The 19,006-nt window shown below is 41.0% G+C and overlaps 1 protein-coding gene across 2 annotated transcripts in view; it reads right to left on the bottom strand.

Moving 5' to 3' along the window:
* LOC119649718 (dendritic arbor reduction protein 1-like) overlaps window positions 1–19,006 on the bottom strand; it is a 246,407-nt gene that overhangs the window by 50,852 nt on the left and 176,549 nt on the right. For both annotated transcript variants that reach the window (XM_038051998.1, XM_038051999.1), the window contains exon 5: window positions 8,966–9,025. In XM_038051998.1, the coding sequence (XP_037907926.1) occupies window positions 8,966–9,025 (60 nt within the window). The remainder of the gene's footprint in view (window positions 1–8,965; window positions 9,026–19,006) is intronic.

Raw genomic sequence — 19,006 nt, 5'->3', positions numbered from 1 at the left:
ACCACGCCGTTCATATACAGGTAAGTAGTGATAATACAATATTATACACGTCTTACCTCCCTTAAGTTCATCCTAGAATCATGGAATTGATTAAAGTTGTAGTAGGTCAAAGTTATCGCTTCAATACAAATTCTAAGCCTTCGAATGTCAGCGTCACGCTAAAATGAATATTCTGACATAATATATGCATATATTATACATTACCAGCTAGGTACAAATGTTCACTAAAATATTTTGATATAAGATATACACAAAACCTTTTAGGCCTCAAGGGTCCAGTTTCCGGTTTCCCCGCCTGTTGATTTTTATATGCCCTAATAGACAGCCCGGCTGCTACCCGGCAAATTGGTTATATGCACTAGGCACATAACCGCCAGCGAATCTGCATGTGTACTTAACTGTGACTTCAAGGCAAATTCTATGGCTTTGAATGTCATGCCAAAAATTCTTCGAAGGATTCTTCTCTCGAACGCGGCCAAGAGTTCGCAATTTTTGTCATAGTATATGCATATATATTATGCACTTCCACTTATATGTGTCTATATAAGGAATACACAAAACTTTTCATACCTGAAGGGTCCAGCAGGTTTCCCGACTTGCTTATTAGTTGTTCGATTATCTCGTTCATAATGGGTAAATAAGTGAATATAACTGAAGAATTAACTCTTCGAACTTAACGACGAATAACGGAATTTAGAAACATATGATTGCAGCGTCACGCGTTTTAGCACGCGTGAATTGAAATAATTATACAACACAGAAAAAGAATAAATCGTTGATAAAATAATAATATTTTCGACTTTTTCCTATTAAAAGTTGGTGAGTATTCCCTATTTACCGCAATGTCGCTCTCTATGGTTCTGAGTGTTGGCCGACTATAAAAGACAATGAACGGCGTCTTGCGGTAATGGAGACGAAGATGCTACGTTGGACTAGTGGCGTCACACGTTTAGATCGCATTCGAAATGAGGTTATCCGCAATCGTTAGGGGGTTGCACCGATCGTGGAAAAGTTGCGAGAGAGGCGCCTTCGATGGTATGGTCACGCAATTCGTGCCAACGAGAATTCACTTGCCAAGATTGGCCTGAACATCGAAGTCGATGGTAAACGACCAAAAGGCAGACCTAAACAAGGGTGGCTTGATACGCTAGATGGGGATTTGAAAGCCTCGAGATTGCACCCAGATCAGGCATTCGATAGAGCCAAATGGCGAAGCCGACCCCGCTTGTGAACGGGACAAAGGCTGAAGAAAAAGAAGAAGAGCATTCCCTATTCAAAATAAACCAGTTTTTGCACTAAAAACATTTCAGCAAAAAGACTTCCAATGCCGGGAGGTTCACTGTTAACTGTGGGTAAACGTGGAAATTTCTTTTTAATCAAGATCAAAAGGATATTCTATATTCCTGAAAAATCTGAAAGGTTATGGCAAAAATAAACGATCTAGTCATCTGCCGAAAATTGATGAAAGGGCAAAAAGATAAATAAGAGGCCTTAATGTCAACAAAAGAATTAGTCAATCAAAAAGTCGTCAGCGTTTAGACTAACATGTGACAATAAGACGTGTTTAAAAAATTGAGAGCAAAAAGGAGCACATAAAATATTGAGAAAGGTCCTCAGAGCAAATTAGCCAAATTGAACATCGGCCATTCCGCCATTAATTAACAAGGGTTCATCTGGTGTGAACGTTTTTCCATGCTTAAAAATTCAAATTTTTCTTTGATATATTATTATTTTCAAACTCCAATTCCACCGGTTATATGAATCCACTTTCTATGATGAACACAAATTTGACTTTCTTGTTAATAATCGTTGGATTGCTTTCAAACTTTCCAAAGATATGTACCATATTATTACTTATAGTGGAAAATTTTGTACTTCCAGAATGATTTTAAGGAGGTTTCGGGAATTTTTTTTAAAGTATAGTAATGTGCTAATATTAACTTTATTTGCGCAGATATCGGAACGGCATGTATTTTGAGGCCTAGATTTCTTACTGCTGCATTGTGCATTTTTTCAGATTTTCGGTTGGATAGAGAACAAGACCTGTTACACTTTTCACGGTATAAATTCTGAGCCCCACTAATCTGAAAATATATAACAACAATAGATAACTCCTAACCAATCGTCGCTGTTGCGAAGAAACTCGACGATTCAGGATGGCGAAAGTTCCATTTAGACGTCGATTATCTTAAATTAAACGAAAATAGACGAAAATTATCCCTTACCAATTATAGATATACCCTGGATAAGCTCTTAAGAGTTCAGGAGTTCAGTACTTTACTTCTATTGATTTGGCGTAAGGATACCACCAAATAAAAGTGGACTCATGTTTAAATACCTGAAGGTAGGAAAAAAGATAAATTCAAATAACAACGAGTATATTAACGATTACGAAACATGGAAATTAAGCATAATCAAATATACCATCCGAAAATTCCTTGTCGAAACCACTTACCTTACACACCGATGCAAGTAACCATGCCCTAAGGCCTTAACAAGTACTAACACACAAACACAAGAAAAAATACTCAGTTAATGATGATGATGATGGCCAGTAACCTTTTTTCGTCTTTTTTTTGGGGTAACCGATTCAAAATCATAACCGACTACTGGCCTATTATCATCATAAACGACGTAACAACCGGAATCCGGTCTAGGTCTGCCTTAACAAAAAAAATTCAAATATCCCAGTTTTGCACAGAGGTCCACCAATTCGATATCCCTAAAAGCTTTCTGGCGTTCTCATCTACGTCATTGTTTCATCTTAGCCAGGGTCTGCCTCGTTGTCATTTCCTACCATAGACATTGGCCTTATAAACTTTTCGGGCTAGATCACCCTTATCCATACGGATTAAGTGATCCACCCGCCGCGACCTATTGAGCCGGATTTTATCCACAACCAGATGGTCATAGTATCGCTCATAGATTTCGTCGTGATGTAGGCTACGGAATAGTCCATCCTTATGTAGCGGGCCAAAAATTCATCGGAGGACTATTCTCTCAAACGCGGTTAAGAGTTCGCAGTTTTGCTTGCTAAGAACCCAAGTCCCCGAGAAATACATGAGGACTGGCATGTGAGACATTTCGAGTGCAACAGTTTTTGTAAGCTGAAATAGGCTCTGTGGGCTGCCAACAACCGTGCGCGGATTTCATCGTTGCAGCTGTTATCGGTTGTGATTTTCGACCCTAGATAGGAGAAATGATCAACGGTCTCAAAGTTGGAGTCTCCTATCTTAATTCTTTCCGTTTGACCAGTGCGATTTGAAGTTGTTAGTTGGTTGCTGACGTTGCCACCATATATTTTGTCTTGCCTTGATTGTTCGATCTGGATGAAGGCAGTTTGTACAGCCTATTAAGCGAGTCGAAAACGGGAAGCTCGCTGCTTCAGGTGTGAAACCTTTTTGATTGTCCATATAAGAGTATTGGGCTGTGTGCGGATAGCTCGGTTGTTAGAGCATTAGGAAGGTGGCGATTCAAATCTCACAAACTTCGGATACCAGTCGACTCAGCTGTGAATGGAATACCCACCGTAATACATTTCAAGGCCCGGATCCAATTGGATTGTCGCGCCGACGATTATTATTATATTTGATTACACAATGGTTCCACTTATATAAAACTCGTAATGAATATACGTTCAATATACCCCATATTTAATTCCAAGTGGCACTGATATTTTATCTCGTGGGGAGTAGTAATTTAACCATACCATAATTTTGTTAATAATAGTAGGATTCCCGCTACACTTTCTAATAAAATGTTTCCAGATAAAGTCGATTTTACTCTAAAATATTACGGATCTGGGATGCACCTAACATGAGTTCATAGTAAATTTTGAAAATATGATAATAAACATGGTGCCCGCGGTATTTGAGGACATACATATATGCGGCTTTAACCCCCCGAAACCATTATTTTTCTCTTTGCTGTATTTCAGATATAGACATAGATGACTAAAACTTAACTCAAGAAAAGAGGAGATGCAGTATCGTCGCTATATGTGCAAATGACACTGATTTATAAATCTCCAAGGTTCGCGTGACTTGGAAGCATCAGGTGGCGATGAAGAATCTGTTGCAAAACGAAAAAAAACACGAGGAACATTCTGACACTGTCCAATCTGCAGAATTTATTCAACAAGCGCAACCGATCATTGAGGAGGATCCTTCAAAATCAACTATGCCCTTGCGAGGAAGCTCAATATTTCTAACGTCTTATCCGTCGAGTCGGTCACGAAGATTTTCGGTATAAGTCCTATATTATGCGCAGAAGACAGTTTATGTCGGAGGGAACACGAGCGGGTTATCCGATCAAAACGCCTTCTAAACAAAATTAAACATCCTGAAGCGCCTGAAATGTTATAGTTTTTCTTACGAATAAACTTTGACCAAGACCAAAAGACCAACAGCAGAAATGAGAGATGGCTATGTTACAATCCTACAGTTCCTGTTGTCATGCACACAAAGTTTCTAACCACCGCTATGGTTTTGGGTGTTGTGAGCAACAGAGGGCGTGTCACTCAAGGACTTCCAGTGAATTCTGCAGCATGTTTCGAGGTTTTAGAGAGAGTAGTGAAACCCTAGATTGATCGTGTACGTGGTGGCAGCCCATACATCTTTCAGCAACACTCTGCTCCTTCACACAAAGCGAGAGCGACACAAAATTGGACGACTGAAAATTTCCATGACCACATAACACCGAACTTATGACCGCCTAGCTCCCCAGACCTTAATCCCTTAGATTACTACGTACGGGACATAGTTGCGCGTGAAACCAATAAGCATTCTCATAACACTATTTCTTCTGGCTGGAATTAACACCGTTGTGGTCAATATGAATAAGTATTATTTGATTCGGGCATCAATCGTCGGATCGAGGAGGTTATTGCAGCCAATGCAAGTTCTATCGAATGATTTTATCGATATATAAAAAGCTAATGCTGTGTAAAAAGTTCGTGAAATTTCATTAAATTTTGTTCAAAGTAGAAGCTAATTTCTTTTACTCTCAAGTTGGCCTCAAATACCGTACGCACCCCACAAACTATGAAATATCAACTTGACATATTGTATTCTAAGTGTAAGCAGAACAAGGTGGCCGTCTTTTTGAGTTGATCCCAGTCGAATGGCAACAATAAAAACCAATTAGATAGCGAGTTCCAAAAGGATCAGCTACTGGATTACATAACCTGAAAGGAAACTATGTATAGTCAATAAATAGCGGACACAACTTATTTTACCTATGATGTGGGAAAAGAGATGGAAAACTGACATAACTATAAAATTATTTATGTAGACTTGTCCAAAATTAGAGATCATTGGATAGGATTCTTAAGAATATTTATTATGCCTAGAAATCAGAATCAGATCAATCGTGCTCTCATATCACGAATATAACAAAATCTAGCAATTACTGAAGAGCTTATCATTCAAGAAAGGAAAATAAAGTTCATCAAAGCAATCCTGCGAGCGAGAGAGACGTGAACCCTAAAAGAACTCAGAGACAAATTTTCTCTCCACAGCAGTATTATCGAAATTTATCAAAGTCTAAAAAATAAAATCCATTGCTCAAGACTCATAAATGAAGTTACGAAGATAATCAACATCTGCAAAACTTCCTTGGCAACAAAATATGAGCGGAATCCAATTAAGCTCAAGTACAGTCAATGAAAGACCCATAGAAGCTAATTAATTTCTACATGTGGACATTTATTATTTCTTAAAGCAACCCCTTTAAAGACTGATATACAAAATGACAAAGGAATCACTTGCAAAATAAACATGGGAAAAACAAATGGAGGTGTAATTTTTTTTCGCAGAATATAGTCAAGTGGGATAGCAAATAAAAGACCTAGATTACTTTTCTTCAAGCTGATCGTGCTTCTGATATTAGCTGGAACACAGGAGAGTCAGAACCCAAAATATGTGTTCCAAAAAGTGTAACAGGTCCCATTCTCCGAACCTATCCAACCGAAAAATCCAAAAAAACGTCATGATGCATCTCTAGGAAATCTAGGCTTAAAAATGCATCCCATACCGAAATCTGCTCAAATAAAGTTATGAATAGATAGGAGAAATTATTAACGGTCTCAAAGTTGTAGTCTTCTATCTTTATTCTTCCCGTTTGACCAGCCCGGTTTGATGTTCTTGGTTGATTCGCCTTCGGTGCGGACGTTGCCACCATATACTTTTTCTTGCCTTCATTTATGTGCAGCTCAAGATCTTACGTCACCTGCTCGATCTGGATGAAGGCACTTTGTACGTCTCGGGTCGCTCTTTCCATGATCTCGATATCGTCAGCATAGGTAAATAGTTTTGTGGACTTACAGAGGATCGTACCTCTTGCATTTACCTTAGCATCACGGATTACTTTCTCCAGGGCTAGGTTAAAGAGGACGCATGATAGGACATGCCCTTGTCGTAGACCGTTGGTGATGTCGAATGGTTTTGAAAGTGATCCTGCTACTTTTATTTGGCCTCGCACATTGGTCAGGGTCATATGGAGGCGACCAGTTACACCAAGTGGTTCATCAACTTGTGCTCAAGGTATGGGAGAGCGAATCAATGCCTGATGATTGGCAACGAGGCATTATCTGCCTCATACATAAAAAGGGAGATATCACACAGTGCAGCAATTATAGAGGTATCACGTTGCTGAGTACCATCTATAAGATATTCTCCGCTATCTTGCTAGCCCCATACGCCCAGAACATCATTCGCCCATATCAAAGAGGTTCCACTCCAAGCAAATCAGCAACGGATAAGATTTTCTCTGTGCGGCAAGCGATGGAAAAACTGTTGGAATATGGACAACAGTTGCACCATCTATTCATCGACTTTAAAGCCGCCTATGATAGCATAGCCAGGGTTAAACTGTACACGCCCATGAGAGAATTCGGTATCCCGACGAAATTAATAAGACTGACTAGGCTGACCCTGACCAATGTGCGAGGCCAGATAAAAGCAGCAGGATAACTCTCACGACCATTCGACTTCAACAACGGTTTACGACAAGGGGATGCCCTATCATGCGTCCTCTTTAACCTGGCCCTCGAGAAAGTGATCCGTGATGCTGAGGTAAATCCAAGAGGTACGATCTTCTTTAAGTCTACCCAACTACTGGCCTATGCTGACGATATCGACATCATGGGAAGAACGACCCAAGACGTACAAACTGCCTTCATCCAGATCGAGCAGGCGGTGCGAGATTTTGGGCTGCACATCAATGAAGTCAAGACAAAATATATCATGGCAACGTCAGCACCAAAGACCAACCAACCAACAACATCAAACCGCACTGGTCAAACAGGAAGAATAAGGATAGGAGAATACAACTTTGAGACCGTTGATAATTTCTCCTATCTAGGGTCGAAAATCAAAACCGATAACAGCTACGATGATGAAATCCGCGCACGGTTGTTGTCAGCCAACAGAGCCTATTTCAGCTTACAGAAACTGTTCCGCTCGAAACGTCTCACCATAGGGTCAAAGCTCTTACTGTACAAGACTATGATCTTGCCAGTCCTTATGTATTCCTCGGAAACTTGGGTTCTTAGCAAGAAACATTGCGAACTCTTGGCCGCGTTCGAGAGAAGAATCCTCCGAAGAATTTTTGGCCCCCTACATGAGGATGGACGATTCCGTAGCCTACACAACGACGAAATCGATGAGCGATACCATGACCGTCCGGTTGTGGATAAAATCCGGCTGAATAGGTTACGGTGGGCGATGAGGATGATTTCGCCTGGAAAGTTGATAAGGGCAATATCTATGGTAAAGAAAGAAGACGATGCAGACTCTGCCTAAGATGGAGCGATGGCGTAGGCCAGGACGCCACACAGCTTTTAGGGATATCGAATTGGTGGACCTCGGCGCAAAACCGGGATGTCTGGAGATCCTTATTAAGGGAGGCCTAGACCGGATACCGGTTGTTGCACCGTTGATGATGATGATCGTCTTGCGGTAATAGACAGTGTTTGTTTGTTTAGCGTGAACACAGTATTTATGTCGTTGATTTGTTTGTACATATGTGTATCTTGGGGTTAGCCAAAATATGAAGAAATATTTTGTATTCTTCTCAGATAAGATGAACAGAAAAACTTGAACTTGGATGGTTTTAGATCAATTTAGATTCATACATCTATAATATATGATACGTATGCTTAATGCGCAATGTTCGTTTATTCATTATGCGCTCATATTGGCTTTGAAATGTATGTGCATATGTCTATCTTGGAGTTTGGCAATATATGAAGGCATATTTTGCATTTTTTGCTATGTACGGAAACGGTTCCTTACTTAAAATGAATACAAAACCGTTATAGCCGAAGCGCTCAGCTTCCGCAATCCCGACTTGTTTTTCAGGTTTTGTGTGAAACAAAACCTTATTAAAATCGATTCACTGCCTGTCTGGAAATATAATACGTGAAGATGCGTCAAATCAATATGGATAGAAAACATTTGTTTATTTAGGATTAGTAAAATATTGATGTCTTTTATATGTATGTATATCTTGAGTTAAGCAATTAATGGAGGAATATTTTGCATATTTAGTTATGTACGAATATAAAACCATGCGCAGACAGTTCCTTACATAAAGTGAACACAAAACCTTTTACTCGATGTGCCCAGCTTGCGGCATTCCGACTTGTTTGTTATCTTAGTTTTGCTTTTTAATTTTTTTTATTATTACGACTTCTACAAGACTTAGATTAAAAAGACATCGGTCAAAGAGTTCTGATCTCTAACTTTTGAAAATTGTATATGACAACCCTTCAAAAAAGTTGCAACTAAATCGTATCGCATATCACATTTCCTATCAGAAATATTCTTCTCTTTTTGTGTTGGTTGTAGCAGGAGCCGGAAGATTAACTCCTTACAATTGCCACTTTGGCCGATTGTTTTTAAAGTTATTGTTTATTTAAAGCTTTCTTAGAACCTTAAAAATATCACATATAATTTTTACATACCAGTATGAATCCTCTGATGTGCTTTAAGATGAGAGCTTTTTGTATATACTTTGGTACAGCCTGTAAAAGATAAACATTGATTGTTAATGACGTATGCAACGAACCAATATGGTCAAACTATGATATAATATCAATCAAATCAGTTTATCATATGTATATATAGTGTAAGAAGCAAAATATATTGGTAACAGTAAATTAGGGTGATGAGTACAACACTATATATGTATTTGTGAATGCAATTAGTTTTATTAACCAAGTTCAAGGCTAATCTCGTCCATTTGGTGGAAGGTATTTTGGCCCAACACAATCTCAAGTGAAGGGCTGCTTCGCCATGCGAGTTAAATACAGGGTGCGGCAGCATAACTTCCTTTTTTCAAAACTCAATAAAAACTATTGTATGCATCGCAAAATATTTATTTATTTCTTATAATGTAGGTACATGTCTAAAGTTTTTATTTACATTGTTTTGAAGATCAAATCTGTTAGGTGACGTCCCCCATTCTCCATACATTGCGTAAACCGATTTCTGGCGTTTGTCATGATTGTTGTTAGCATAGCAGGTGTTATGTTGGCAATTTCTTCTTGGATGTTGGTCTTCAAATCTTGTAGGGCTCTTGGACGGTTCACATAAACACGGGATTTCAAAAAACGCCATAGAAAAAAATCACAAGGGGACAGATCGGGAGAGCGTGCCGGCCATTCCCAATCCCCTCTAATTGAGATAAGGCGCTCTGGAAAGTGTTCCTTCAAAACAGCCATCGATGCTCTTGAAGTGTGTGCTGTTGCACCGTCTTGTTGGAAACAAGTGTCCCCCAAATACAAATTTTCTAGCCGTGGGAAAAAAAAATTCTGTAGCATGTTTACATACCGGTCCGAATTCACTGTCACTGTAACCTCATTTTCCTCAAAAAACCAGGGACCAATAATTCCAGCTGAGGAAATTGCACACGACACTGTGGCTTTGGGTGAATGCAAAGGCTTTTGATGCAATTGTCGAGGTCTGGGACGGGAGCCAACGGAGCTAAATTAAAGGGATTCCGAAATGCCCGCTGTGTTGCAATAACCGAACATCCGCTTGAAAAGTAAACCTCACAACGGCAAAGGCACGCTCCTCACTATTTCAACGCATGATGGCGGCTGAACCGTGTCGGGACAACACTTTACAGTATCCCCTCTTGAACGAGACCATTAGCGCTCCGCTATGACATCAACTAACTGAGTGGCGCGCATTTTAAAAAAGGAAGTTATGCTGCTGCACCCTGTATTTGTAGACATGATAATTAGAAGGCGGAAGTTACCTTATAACAGATAAATCATATACTAGAGCTGGCTATGCTAGTAAACTGCGACAATGGTATGCATAACTAGCTGCCTTGCTATGCGCCATTTAGTAGCCACTGCCAATCATATATATCGAATCGAAGTTGTCAACAGATAGCAGCCTCTGTGCATACTAGCTATAACCTATTTGGACATACGGTTTCGAAGTAAATAAATTGTATTTAAAAGTTCTCAAATCGATTATAAATGCACATACCTCTGGCATGCACTAAATAGGAAGAATCTTAACATCACCAAGGAGACATGCATAATCGACCTCAAGATAAATAGTAAAAAAACCAGGTTGTCAATCTGAATGGTAATCGCATTCTTCTTACATTAACGGGCAAGACGTTGAAAGTGTTAATCAATTCGTCTATCTTATATAACAAGTCGGGAAACCGGAAGCTCGGCGCTTCAGGTATGAAAGGTTTTGTTTGCTTCTTCTGTGAGCATATTTGAATGCAGAACTATCCCATTTGTACGCAGCCCATTATGTATATGCATTTAGCATGTCAGACTACTCACTTTAGTGTGATATTGATATTTAGTTCCAGTAAATTTACAGAGTAAAGTCAAAGTTGACCTACTGTAACTTTGTTAGTAATAGTATGATTTTGATCAAACTTGGGGATAATATGCTTCATATTATATTCTATACTGCTACGAGTTATCTCTGGGATAAACTCAGTTTCCCAAAAATGTGGAAATACACAATTATTAACTTAATTTAAGAAGATATCGATATGGAGAGTATTTTGAGGCCTGGACACCATTTAGAGGCAGCTTCATGATTTTTTTTCAGATTTTTCCGTTGGGTAGTTTAGAATGGGTCCGTTAAAGAAATCACCACTTTGCACCCCTCCCACTCCCACCTTTCTAACAAATCTCAAAACTAAGATCGGATTCGAAAACTACTAATGAATATCTTTCATTTGATACCCCACATGAGTATATTCGGTGAAAAAAAATTTTACACCCCCCTTTTGCATGTATGCATCCTTAACCTCAACGTAGAAAGATATCACTGACTGCATGTCTGGGCGTTCACAGTTCCCACATTGTCACCAAATTTCCTTTCAATGGGTATAGCCTTTTCTGAGAAAAGTGCGTGTGACAGACAGACAGACAGATCTCCCATCAGGCGCGACCCCAGCTGGCGGATTGGGGCATACCTATTGATGTGTAAATATGTGTTCATGAGCTTGTCTTTTCTGATTGTGCATGGGCAACTGTTTGCTCATCTCAGGTGCGTGAACCAAAATGGCTATGGGAAGGATACCCACAACATAACACCATTATGGAAGACGTGAAAAGGAGAACCCCAGTACCGGCGGATTTTGGGAGTGAGCAAGCGAGCTCCCGGTCGTCGATATCTCTCGACCGCAGTGCCTCGGTGGTGGACAACTTCGCCACTGTGGCATCTAATGCTACAAGTGTTTTAGATTTGGAAAAGGAAGTGTTTAAGCGAAGTACCACTCTTCCAAGGACACCAGTAACAAAACCGAAGAAGGAGGAATTGAAAGCAGACCGCTGGACAACAAAAACAGCAAAAACATCGACTGCACATATTCAAAAGGAGCTGCAACAGGAGGTACTCCAGGACCAGGAAAAGGAGCCATTCAGAAGAAGTTCGTCAACTTTGAGATCTCCGCCAATGCCAAACATCAAAAAAGATAAAACGGAGGGAAGGTCAATGAATGCCAAATGTGAAGGTCTATTTAAAAGTAGTAATCTGGTTAGGAATCATCATGGAGAGCAGAGCCCTGAAGCAAAGGAATTACCCTTCACACAGCTTGGTGCAAAAATAGTGGAGCTGTCTGAGTTCATCAAGGACAAGCACAACGTCCACCAAGCCATAAAAAATATGGTGAGAGCAATTAGAGTGCTCTACAATAAATCGCAGCAGGGGGAACAAAATTCCAAGGGCAAGTCGAAATCTGTTGCCCCAACGGTGTCACTAGCGACCCAAGTGACACCTAATCGTGTTGCAATCAGCCTGCCGCCAAACAAGAGAGTGCGGGAAGGAGATGTGAATCCTCTGGGAAGTCAGCAGACGCCTAAGAGGAAAAAAGCCATAAAAATAATTCCGAAAAACGGAACTAAAAGCACCGAAGAGAGAAAGCGGGTCCCCCAAGTGCGGGTTCCGGCAATCGACTCGACAAAATCCAAGAGGAATGAAAAAGGTGGTTGTACCAAGGTAGTTAGAAAAAAGGCGAAGAAAAAGGCAAAAGTGCGAATTCGCCCAGAAGTGATTTTAATCTCCAGCAATGGAAGTTTGTCTTACGCGAAGCTGACCCCGACCTAAAAGATCTAGGTGAAAATGTCAGCAAGATTCGAAGGACCCGAAAGGGCGACCTCATGTTTGAGCTGAAAAAAAACAGCTTGGGAAAAACTGATGGCTTCCGAACTCAGGTTAAGAACTCACTTGGGAAGAATGTCACAGTACGGACCCAAAAACATGAGGTCTATATTCAAAGCAAGGATGTCGATGAAGTGACATCCAAAGGAGAAATTTGCACTGCCCTGATGGAACAGTTCAATTTGGAGGAACTTGCCGAAGGGTCCATTGTGAGTTTGCGGAAAGCCTATGGCAATACTCAAACGGCCACATTGCGATTGCCAGTGGACGCCGCGCACAAGTTATTGGCGGCCGGGAAGGTTCGAATCGGATGGGTTGTTTGCCGTCTGAGAGAGCGGATTTCTCTAAAGAGGTGCTTCAAGTGCCTCACGTTTGGCCATTTCGCAAAGGCATGCACCAACGGCATTGATCGGTCCGATCGATGCAGAAGGTGAGAAAGGCCATATTGCCAAAGCGTGCAATAGGGACCCCAAATGCTTATTGTGCGAAGGAAGTGAGGGACGGGATTACCGGCATATTGCCGGAAGTGCTAAATGCCCGAAATTTAGGAAGGCGCTGACTTAAATAAAAAATGAGGTTTATTCAAATAAACTTCAATCATTGTAGGGTCGCTCAAGATTTACTTGAGCAAACCATCTACGAATCCCAGGGGGAAATTGCCAATATTAGCGAATCCTATAGAAACCGTCACGGTGGATTATGGGTTACAGACTCGACTGGTGGAGCGGCGATATGGGTATGTGGTCGACAAGCCATACAATGTACTGAGGGTCAGACATACAGCGGCTTTGTGTGCGCGAAAATAAACGGGGTATATGTGTACAGCTGTTATGCCCCACCAAGCCTGACACTGCCCGAATTCCAGGAAATGCCTGACAGTCTTGTTCTCAACGCAAGGGGTCGTAGTCCAAAGGTGATTGCTGGTGACTTCAATGCTTGCTTGGGCCGCAGTCTGGACGCTTTCGCACAGTTGGATATCTTTCTGACCAAAGAAGGATATGTAAACACCTTTCAGAAAGGGGGGTCTGCCTCAATCGTCCTTGCGTCAGCCAAGACTACACCCACAGCGATCACCAGGCAATCTTCTTTGGGCTATGGGTGAAGTCACCGGCCAGAAGAACATCATGCCCGAAACCGAGAGAGATGTCAGGCTGGTCCGCTAAAGCTGAGCAGACCTTCATAGAGGTGTCGTAAGACCAACATAATAAAGCAGGCGGCTCAACGGAAAGAGTTGTCCATGTGACCCAATGCATCGTCAAAGCGTGTGATGCGCCCATGCCTAGGAGGTACTCATTCCCCAGTAGAAGACCAAATTACTGGTGGAATACTGAACTGGCTAGCCTTCGATCAGCCTATCACCGAGCCAGAAGAGTGGCTCAGAGACCGGTAGGCAGAGAATCTGATGCGAAAAATGTTAGCATGTCAAGAAGACTGGGACGCGATCAACTCCATGGTCGTATCTATCCAGAGAAAACTGCGAAAGGCAGAGGAGAATAGAAAAGCGCGGTACGTACGATGCGTAGAGACGAAAGGGGACCAAGCTCAAATGAGTTGACTTCGCTCCGTTGTTCCACGGGGCTGGGGGGAGTGGGTAAAAATCGCACACGCTGGCGTGTCCAGGCCAGTGTCTTTTGAAGATTTCCAGCTCCCCAAAACAAAAGAAAACAAGTCGGAATACCGGAAGCTCGCGCTTCGGATATAGGTTTTGTGTTCATCTTATGTAAGAAATCTGAACGCACATTTTTCAATCCGTATATAGCTACAAATCTAACATAATCCTTCATATTTTTCCAAACTACGAGACATACGTACATATTACAGCCATAGATATTACGCTCACCCTAAACAAACAAACTGCCTATTTTCGAATACTGTACACATGTATGCACGTATATAAATTGATCATACTCATATTTCCGATTTACTTCTTATATCTGTCTGAATTAAGCACTAGCCGCAAAGTTCATTAGCACGCATATACTATATACCTATATACACACATGTCTGGTTGGAGTAATTGATATGCATATACAAATGACTAAAAAACTAAAACAAAATAATTCTTTCCGACCCCATTCATAAGAACTCATTCGTATTCACGAATTGATATGTGATGACGCCATGCAGGTTGTAGAGTGCACGAAATTCACAAAAAATTGTAAAGTTTCACCTCCTATAACTTTGTTAGTAATAAATCGAGTTTCTTCAAATTTGACTAGCTTGTGCATTATATTCTTCGTTACACGCATGCCAAATTTTGTACTTCTGGGATGAACATAAAGGGGGTGCCGGGTAAATTTCTAAAATGTGGAAATATACTATTATTAACTTTATTTGTGCAGATATCGGAACCGGATATATTTTGAGGCCTAGATTTCGTAGAGATGCATCACTGATTACATTTTCAGATTTTTTGGTTGGATAGGTTCTGAGAACGAGACCTGTTACACTTTTTGGGGGTCATATTTTGAGCCCTCACTCCTCCATGTTTCACCCAATATCAAATATTGAACCAGTTTCGAAAAGTACTAATTGAGACCTTCCATTTGATACCCCACATGGCTACATTCTGTGAAAAAAACATTTGCACCCTCCATTCACATGGGGAGCCCCCACTTAAACTTAATACAAGATGACGCCACTTACTGCATATAAAGGGAACACTAGATTACATAGACTCACTAATTTTCGTGACAATCGGTACAGCCGTTTCCGAATAAATCGGGTGTGACAGACAGACAGACAGACAGACGGACAGACAGACACCGTCTCGATTCCAATAAGGTTTTGTTTCACACAAAACCTTAAAAAAGACGATCAGAAAGACATACATTGAAATGATTTTAGTAAGGATTTTGCAAACAAAACCTTAAAAATCGTTGGCCAGACAATCCAATTAGATTTGCGCCTTAAAATGAGTTAGGGCGCTTCATTTTAAGGTTTTGTGTGAAACAAAACCTTATTAGAATGGAGTATGTCTGTCTGTCTGACCGCCTGTCTGTCACATCCGATTAATTCGGAAACGGCTGGACCGATTGTCGTTAAAATTGGTGAAAGCATGTGATCTGTTGTTCCCTTTACATACAACAACTGGTGCCATTTTCTGTTAAGTTGTGTGAATGGAGGGTGTAACATTTTTTTTCATAAAATATGGCCATGCGGAGTATCACATGAAAGGGCTCATTTAGTACTTTTCGAAACTGGTTTCATATTTGATATCGGGTGAAACGTAGGGGAGTGGGGGCTCAAAATATGACCCACAAAAAGTGTAAAAGGTATCGTTCTCAGAACCTATTCAACCGAAAAATCTAAAAAAACTCACAGTTGTGCATCTCTACGTAATCTAGTCCTCAAAATACAATCCGGTTCCGATATATATGCACAAATAAAGTTAATAATGGCATATTTCCATATTTTAGTAATTTACTCGGCAACCACCCAGAAGTAGAAATTTCGGTACGGGGATAAGGGATAACATAATGCATAAATTGGAGTTTGAAGAAAATCCAATTATTATTAACAAAGTTATAGGGGATGAAACTTTGCCATTTTTGTGAATTTCGTGCATTCTGTATGACGTTATCATCACATATAAACTCATCAATACCACACCGAAGGGTGTTCGTATGAATGGGGTCGGAAAGAATTTTTTCGTTTTAGTTTTTTAGTCATGTGTATATGAATATTAATTACTCCAAACTGACGTGTGTGTGTAGGTAGGTGCCCGCTAATGAATTTTGCGGGTAGTATCTAATCCAGATAAATATATTTCTACATTAAACCAACTGTATTTAATATACGTACTATATATGTACATATGTATGCTTTTGTGCACGAAGTAAATTTGAAATATGGGTACGATCAATTTATATACGTGCATATATATGTACAGTATTCGGAAATCGGCAGTGGAGTATACCACCCTAGGAACACTTGGCGCAGAACAGTTGAGGAAAAGTGCAAGCTTCTCGGGAACACCTGAAGGAAACTGGAGCACATCCCAAGGAACCGACAAAGAGTGTGCGTAACAGTAATTGGAGAGGTTTCCCACTTATACTTTCAATTGAAACCAACTAGATTTACTAAATTAATATAATTTCAAACAGTAAAAAGTATTATAATTGAATTTATCTTTAACATCACTTACTACACATCAGGTCGGGAAACCGGAAGATAAACGCTTCAGGTATGAAAGCTTTTGTCTATTGCTTACATAACCATATTTAAGTGGCAATTTGTCCTATTTTTACCTACTTCGTAATGTTTATGCATTTAGTTTGTCAAACCATTCACTTTAGTATGAAACTGACAATGACAGTGTTGACCTATTATCACTCTATTAGCAATAGCCCGATTTCCACCATGCTAGCCTATAACTCCATAGTATAGCCTATATATCTGCAAAAATTGGTGATTCTAGGGTAAAGTTGCATGGGGTTTTCAGTCAATTTCTAGAAAATATACATATAAGAAATGTAGTAATATACTATCACTAACTTTATTTAAGCAGTCATCGATATGGAGAGTATTTTAAGGCCTAGATTGTCAAAACTAATACCGGTTTCGGAAAGTACTTACCTTTCATTTGATACGACACTTGACTATACTCGGTTACAAAAAATTTACCTCTCCCCTTTTGCATGTGTGGGGACCTCATTTAAACTGAACGTGGAACTACATTATGCGCCTAAAAACGGGACAAATTGTACCAACTGGTCCTCCAGGTTGGGGGTTGGGTAGGGCTGACAACCCTACACGGAAAACAACCGTTACGAAGCCACAACAGGAGCCTCGGATAGGACGGATATTAAAACGACGGACCCGGCAACGACAAAGGAACAACGATTTGCGCATTTTCTCATGGAACGTGCGCTCCCTGTACAGAGAAGAAGCTGATAAGCAGCTAGCCGATACCCTGTCCCAATATAGGGCTGATGTAACAGCGTTGCAAGAGATGCGATGGACAGGGACCGGTTTCCTGGAGAAGAGCCACTACACCATATATTATAGCGGCCATCCAGTAAACCATGTGCTCGGAGTAGGTTTCTTAGTCAGCCAAAAAATGAAACCTGCTGTTATCGGCTTTGAAAGTATAAGCGAACGGCTATGCACTCTGCGCTTGCGAGGCAAGTTTAGAAATATAAGCCTCATAAACGTTCACGCCCCTACAGAGGAGACTGCAGAGTCGGAGAAGGATACCTTCTACGAGGCAGTAGAAAGAACCCTCGAAGCCTGTCCCAGATATGATATCAAAATCATACTTGGGGATTTTAACAGCCAAGTAGGGAAGGAGCCCGTATTCAGGCGATACGTTGGCTCCCATAGCTTACACGAAAAAACAAATGATAACGGACTGCGGACTATTCAATTAGCAGGGTCACACGAAATGGTTGTTGGAAGTACATGGTTTGCGCGGAAAGCGGTCCACAAACATACGTGGGCCTCTCCAGACGGGACCACTTTCAACCAAATTGACCACGTGTTGATCGAACGCCGCCACCTCTCAGCCTTGATGAATGTCAGAACATATAGGGGGGCCAATATAGACTCGGATCACTATCTCGTTGGCATGGTGCTCCGAGCTCGAATAACAATACCACCTAGAATCCCCTCTGACAATCAGGTGAGAGTGAACACTGAAGCCATCCACAACACAACCCTCCGCGACACCTATAAGAGGGAAATGGATGCCGCAATAACCGCAGTCAATAGAGGACCTGGAGATGAAGCATCAACTAATGATCTTCACAACCACCTGAAGAACGTTATCATGGATACGGCCACAAATATACTTGGCCCCAGCCGCAAAAGGAGTCGGAACGGCTGGTTTGACGATGAATGTAAGCTAGCAACGGAACGGAAGAATGCCGCATACCGAGTAATGTTCCATTCTCAAAGAACGCGGGCACGCGCAGAGACTTATCACGAACTCCGTCGAGCGGAGAAGCGACTTCACAGACGGAAAAAGGAAGCCTGGGAGAACCAACAAGTCTGTGAACTAGAAAAGTACAGGGAGCAACCGCACCAGGCGCGGAAGTTTTACCAACAAGTCAGCAGGATGAAGCCTTATACACCTCGATGCTCATCCTGCCGAGACAAAGAGGGAAATCTGATTTCCGACAGAATGGGCATATTAGAGCGATGGGTTGAGTACTTTGATGAACTACTGAACAACCAGAACATCGGCGAGTTGGAGGTCCCGCCAACTGAAGACGACGGACAAATACTGCCACCACCAAGTTTAGGAGAAACAGTCCGTGCAATTCATCGGCTAAAAAATCATAAGTCGCCAGGAGCCGATGGAATTACAGCCGAATTGGTTAAATATGGAGGCGACCAGTTACACCAAGTGGTTCATC

The sequence above is a fragment of the Hermetia illucens genome, chromosome 2 (genome assembly GCF_905115235.1).
Source record: "Hermetia illucens chromosome 2, iHerIll2.2.curated.20191125, whole genome shotgun sequence".
NCBI lineage: Eukaryota > Metazoa > Arthropoda > Insecta > Diptera > Stratiomyidae > Hermetia > Hermetia illucens.
Note: the sequence above shows the minus strand (reverse complement) of the source record. Positions and strands in the feature narration are given on the sequence as shown.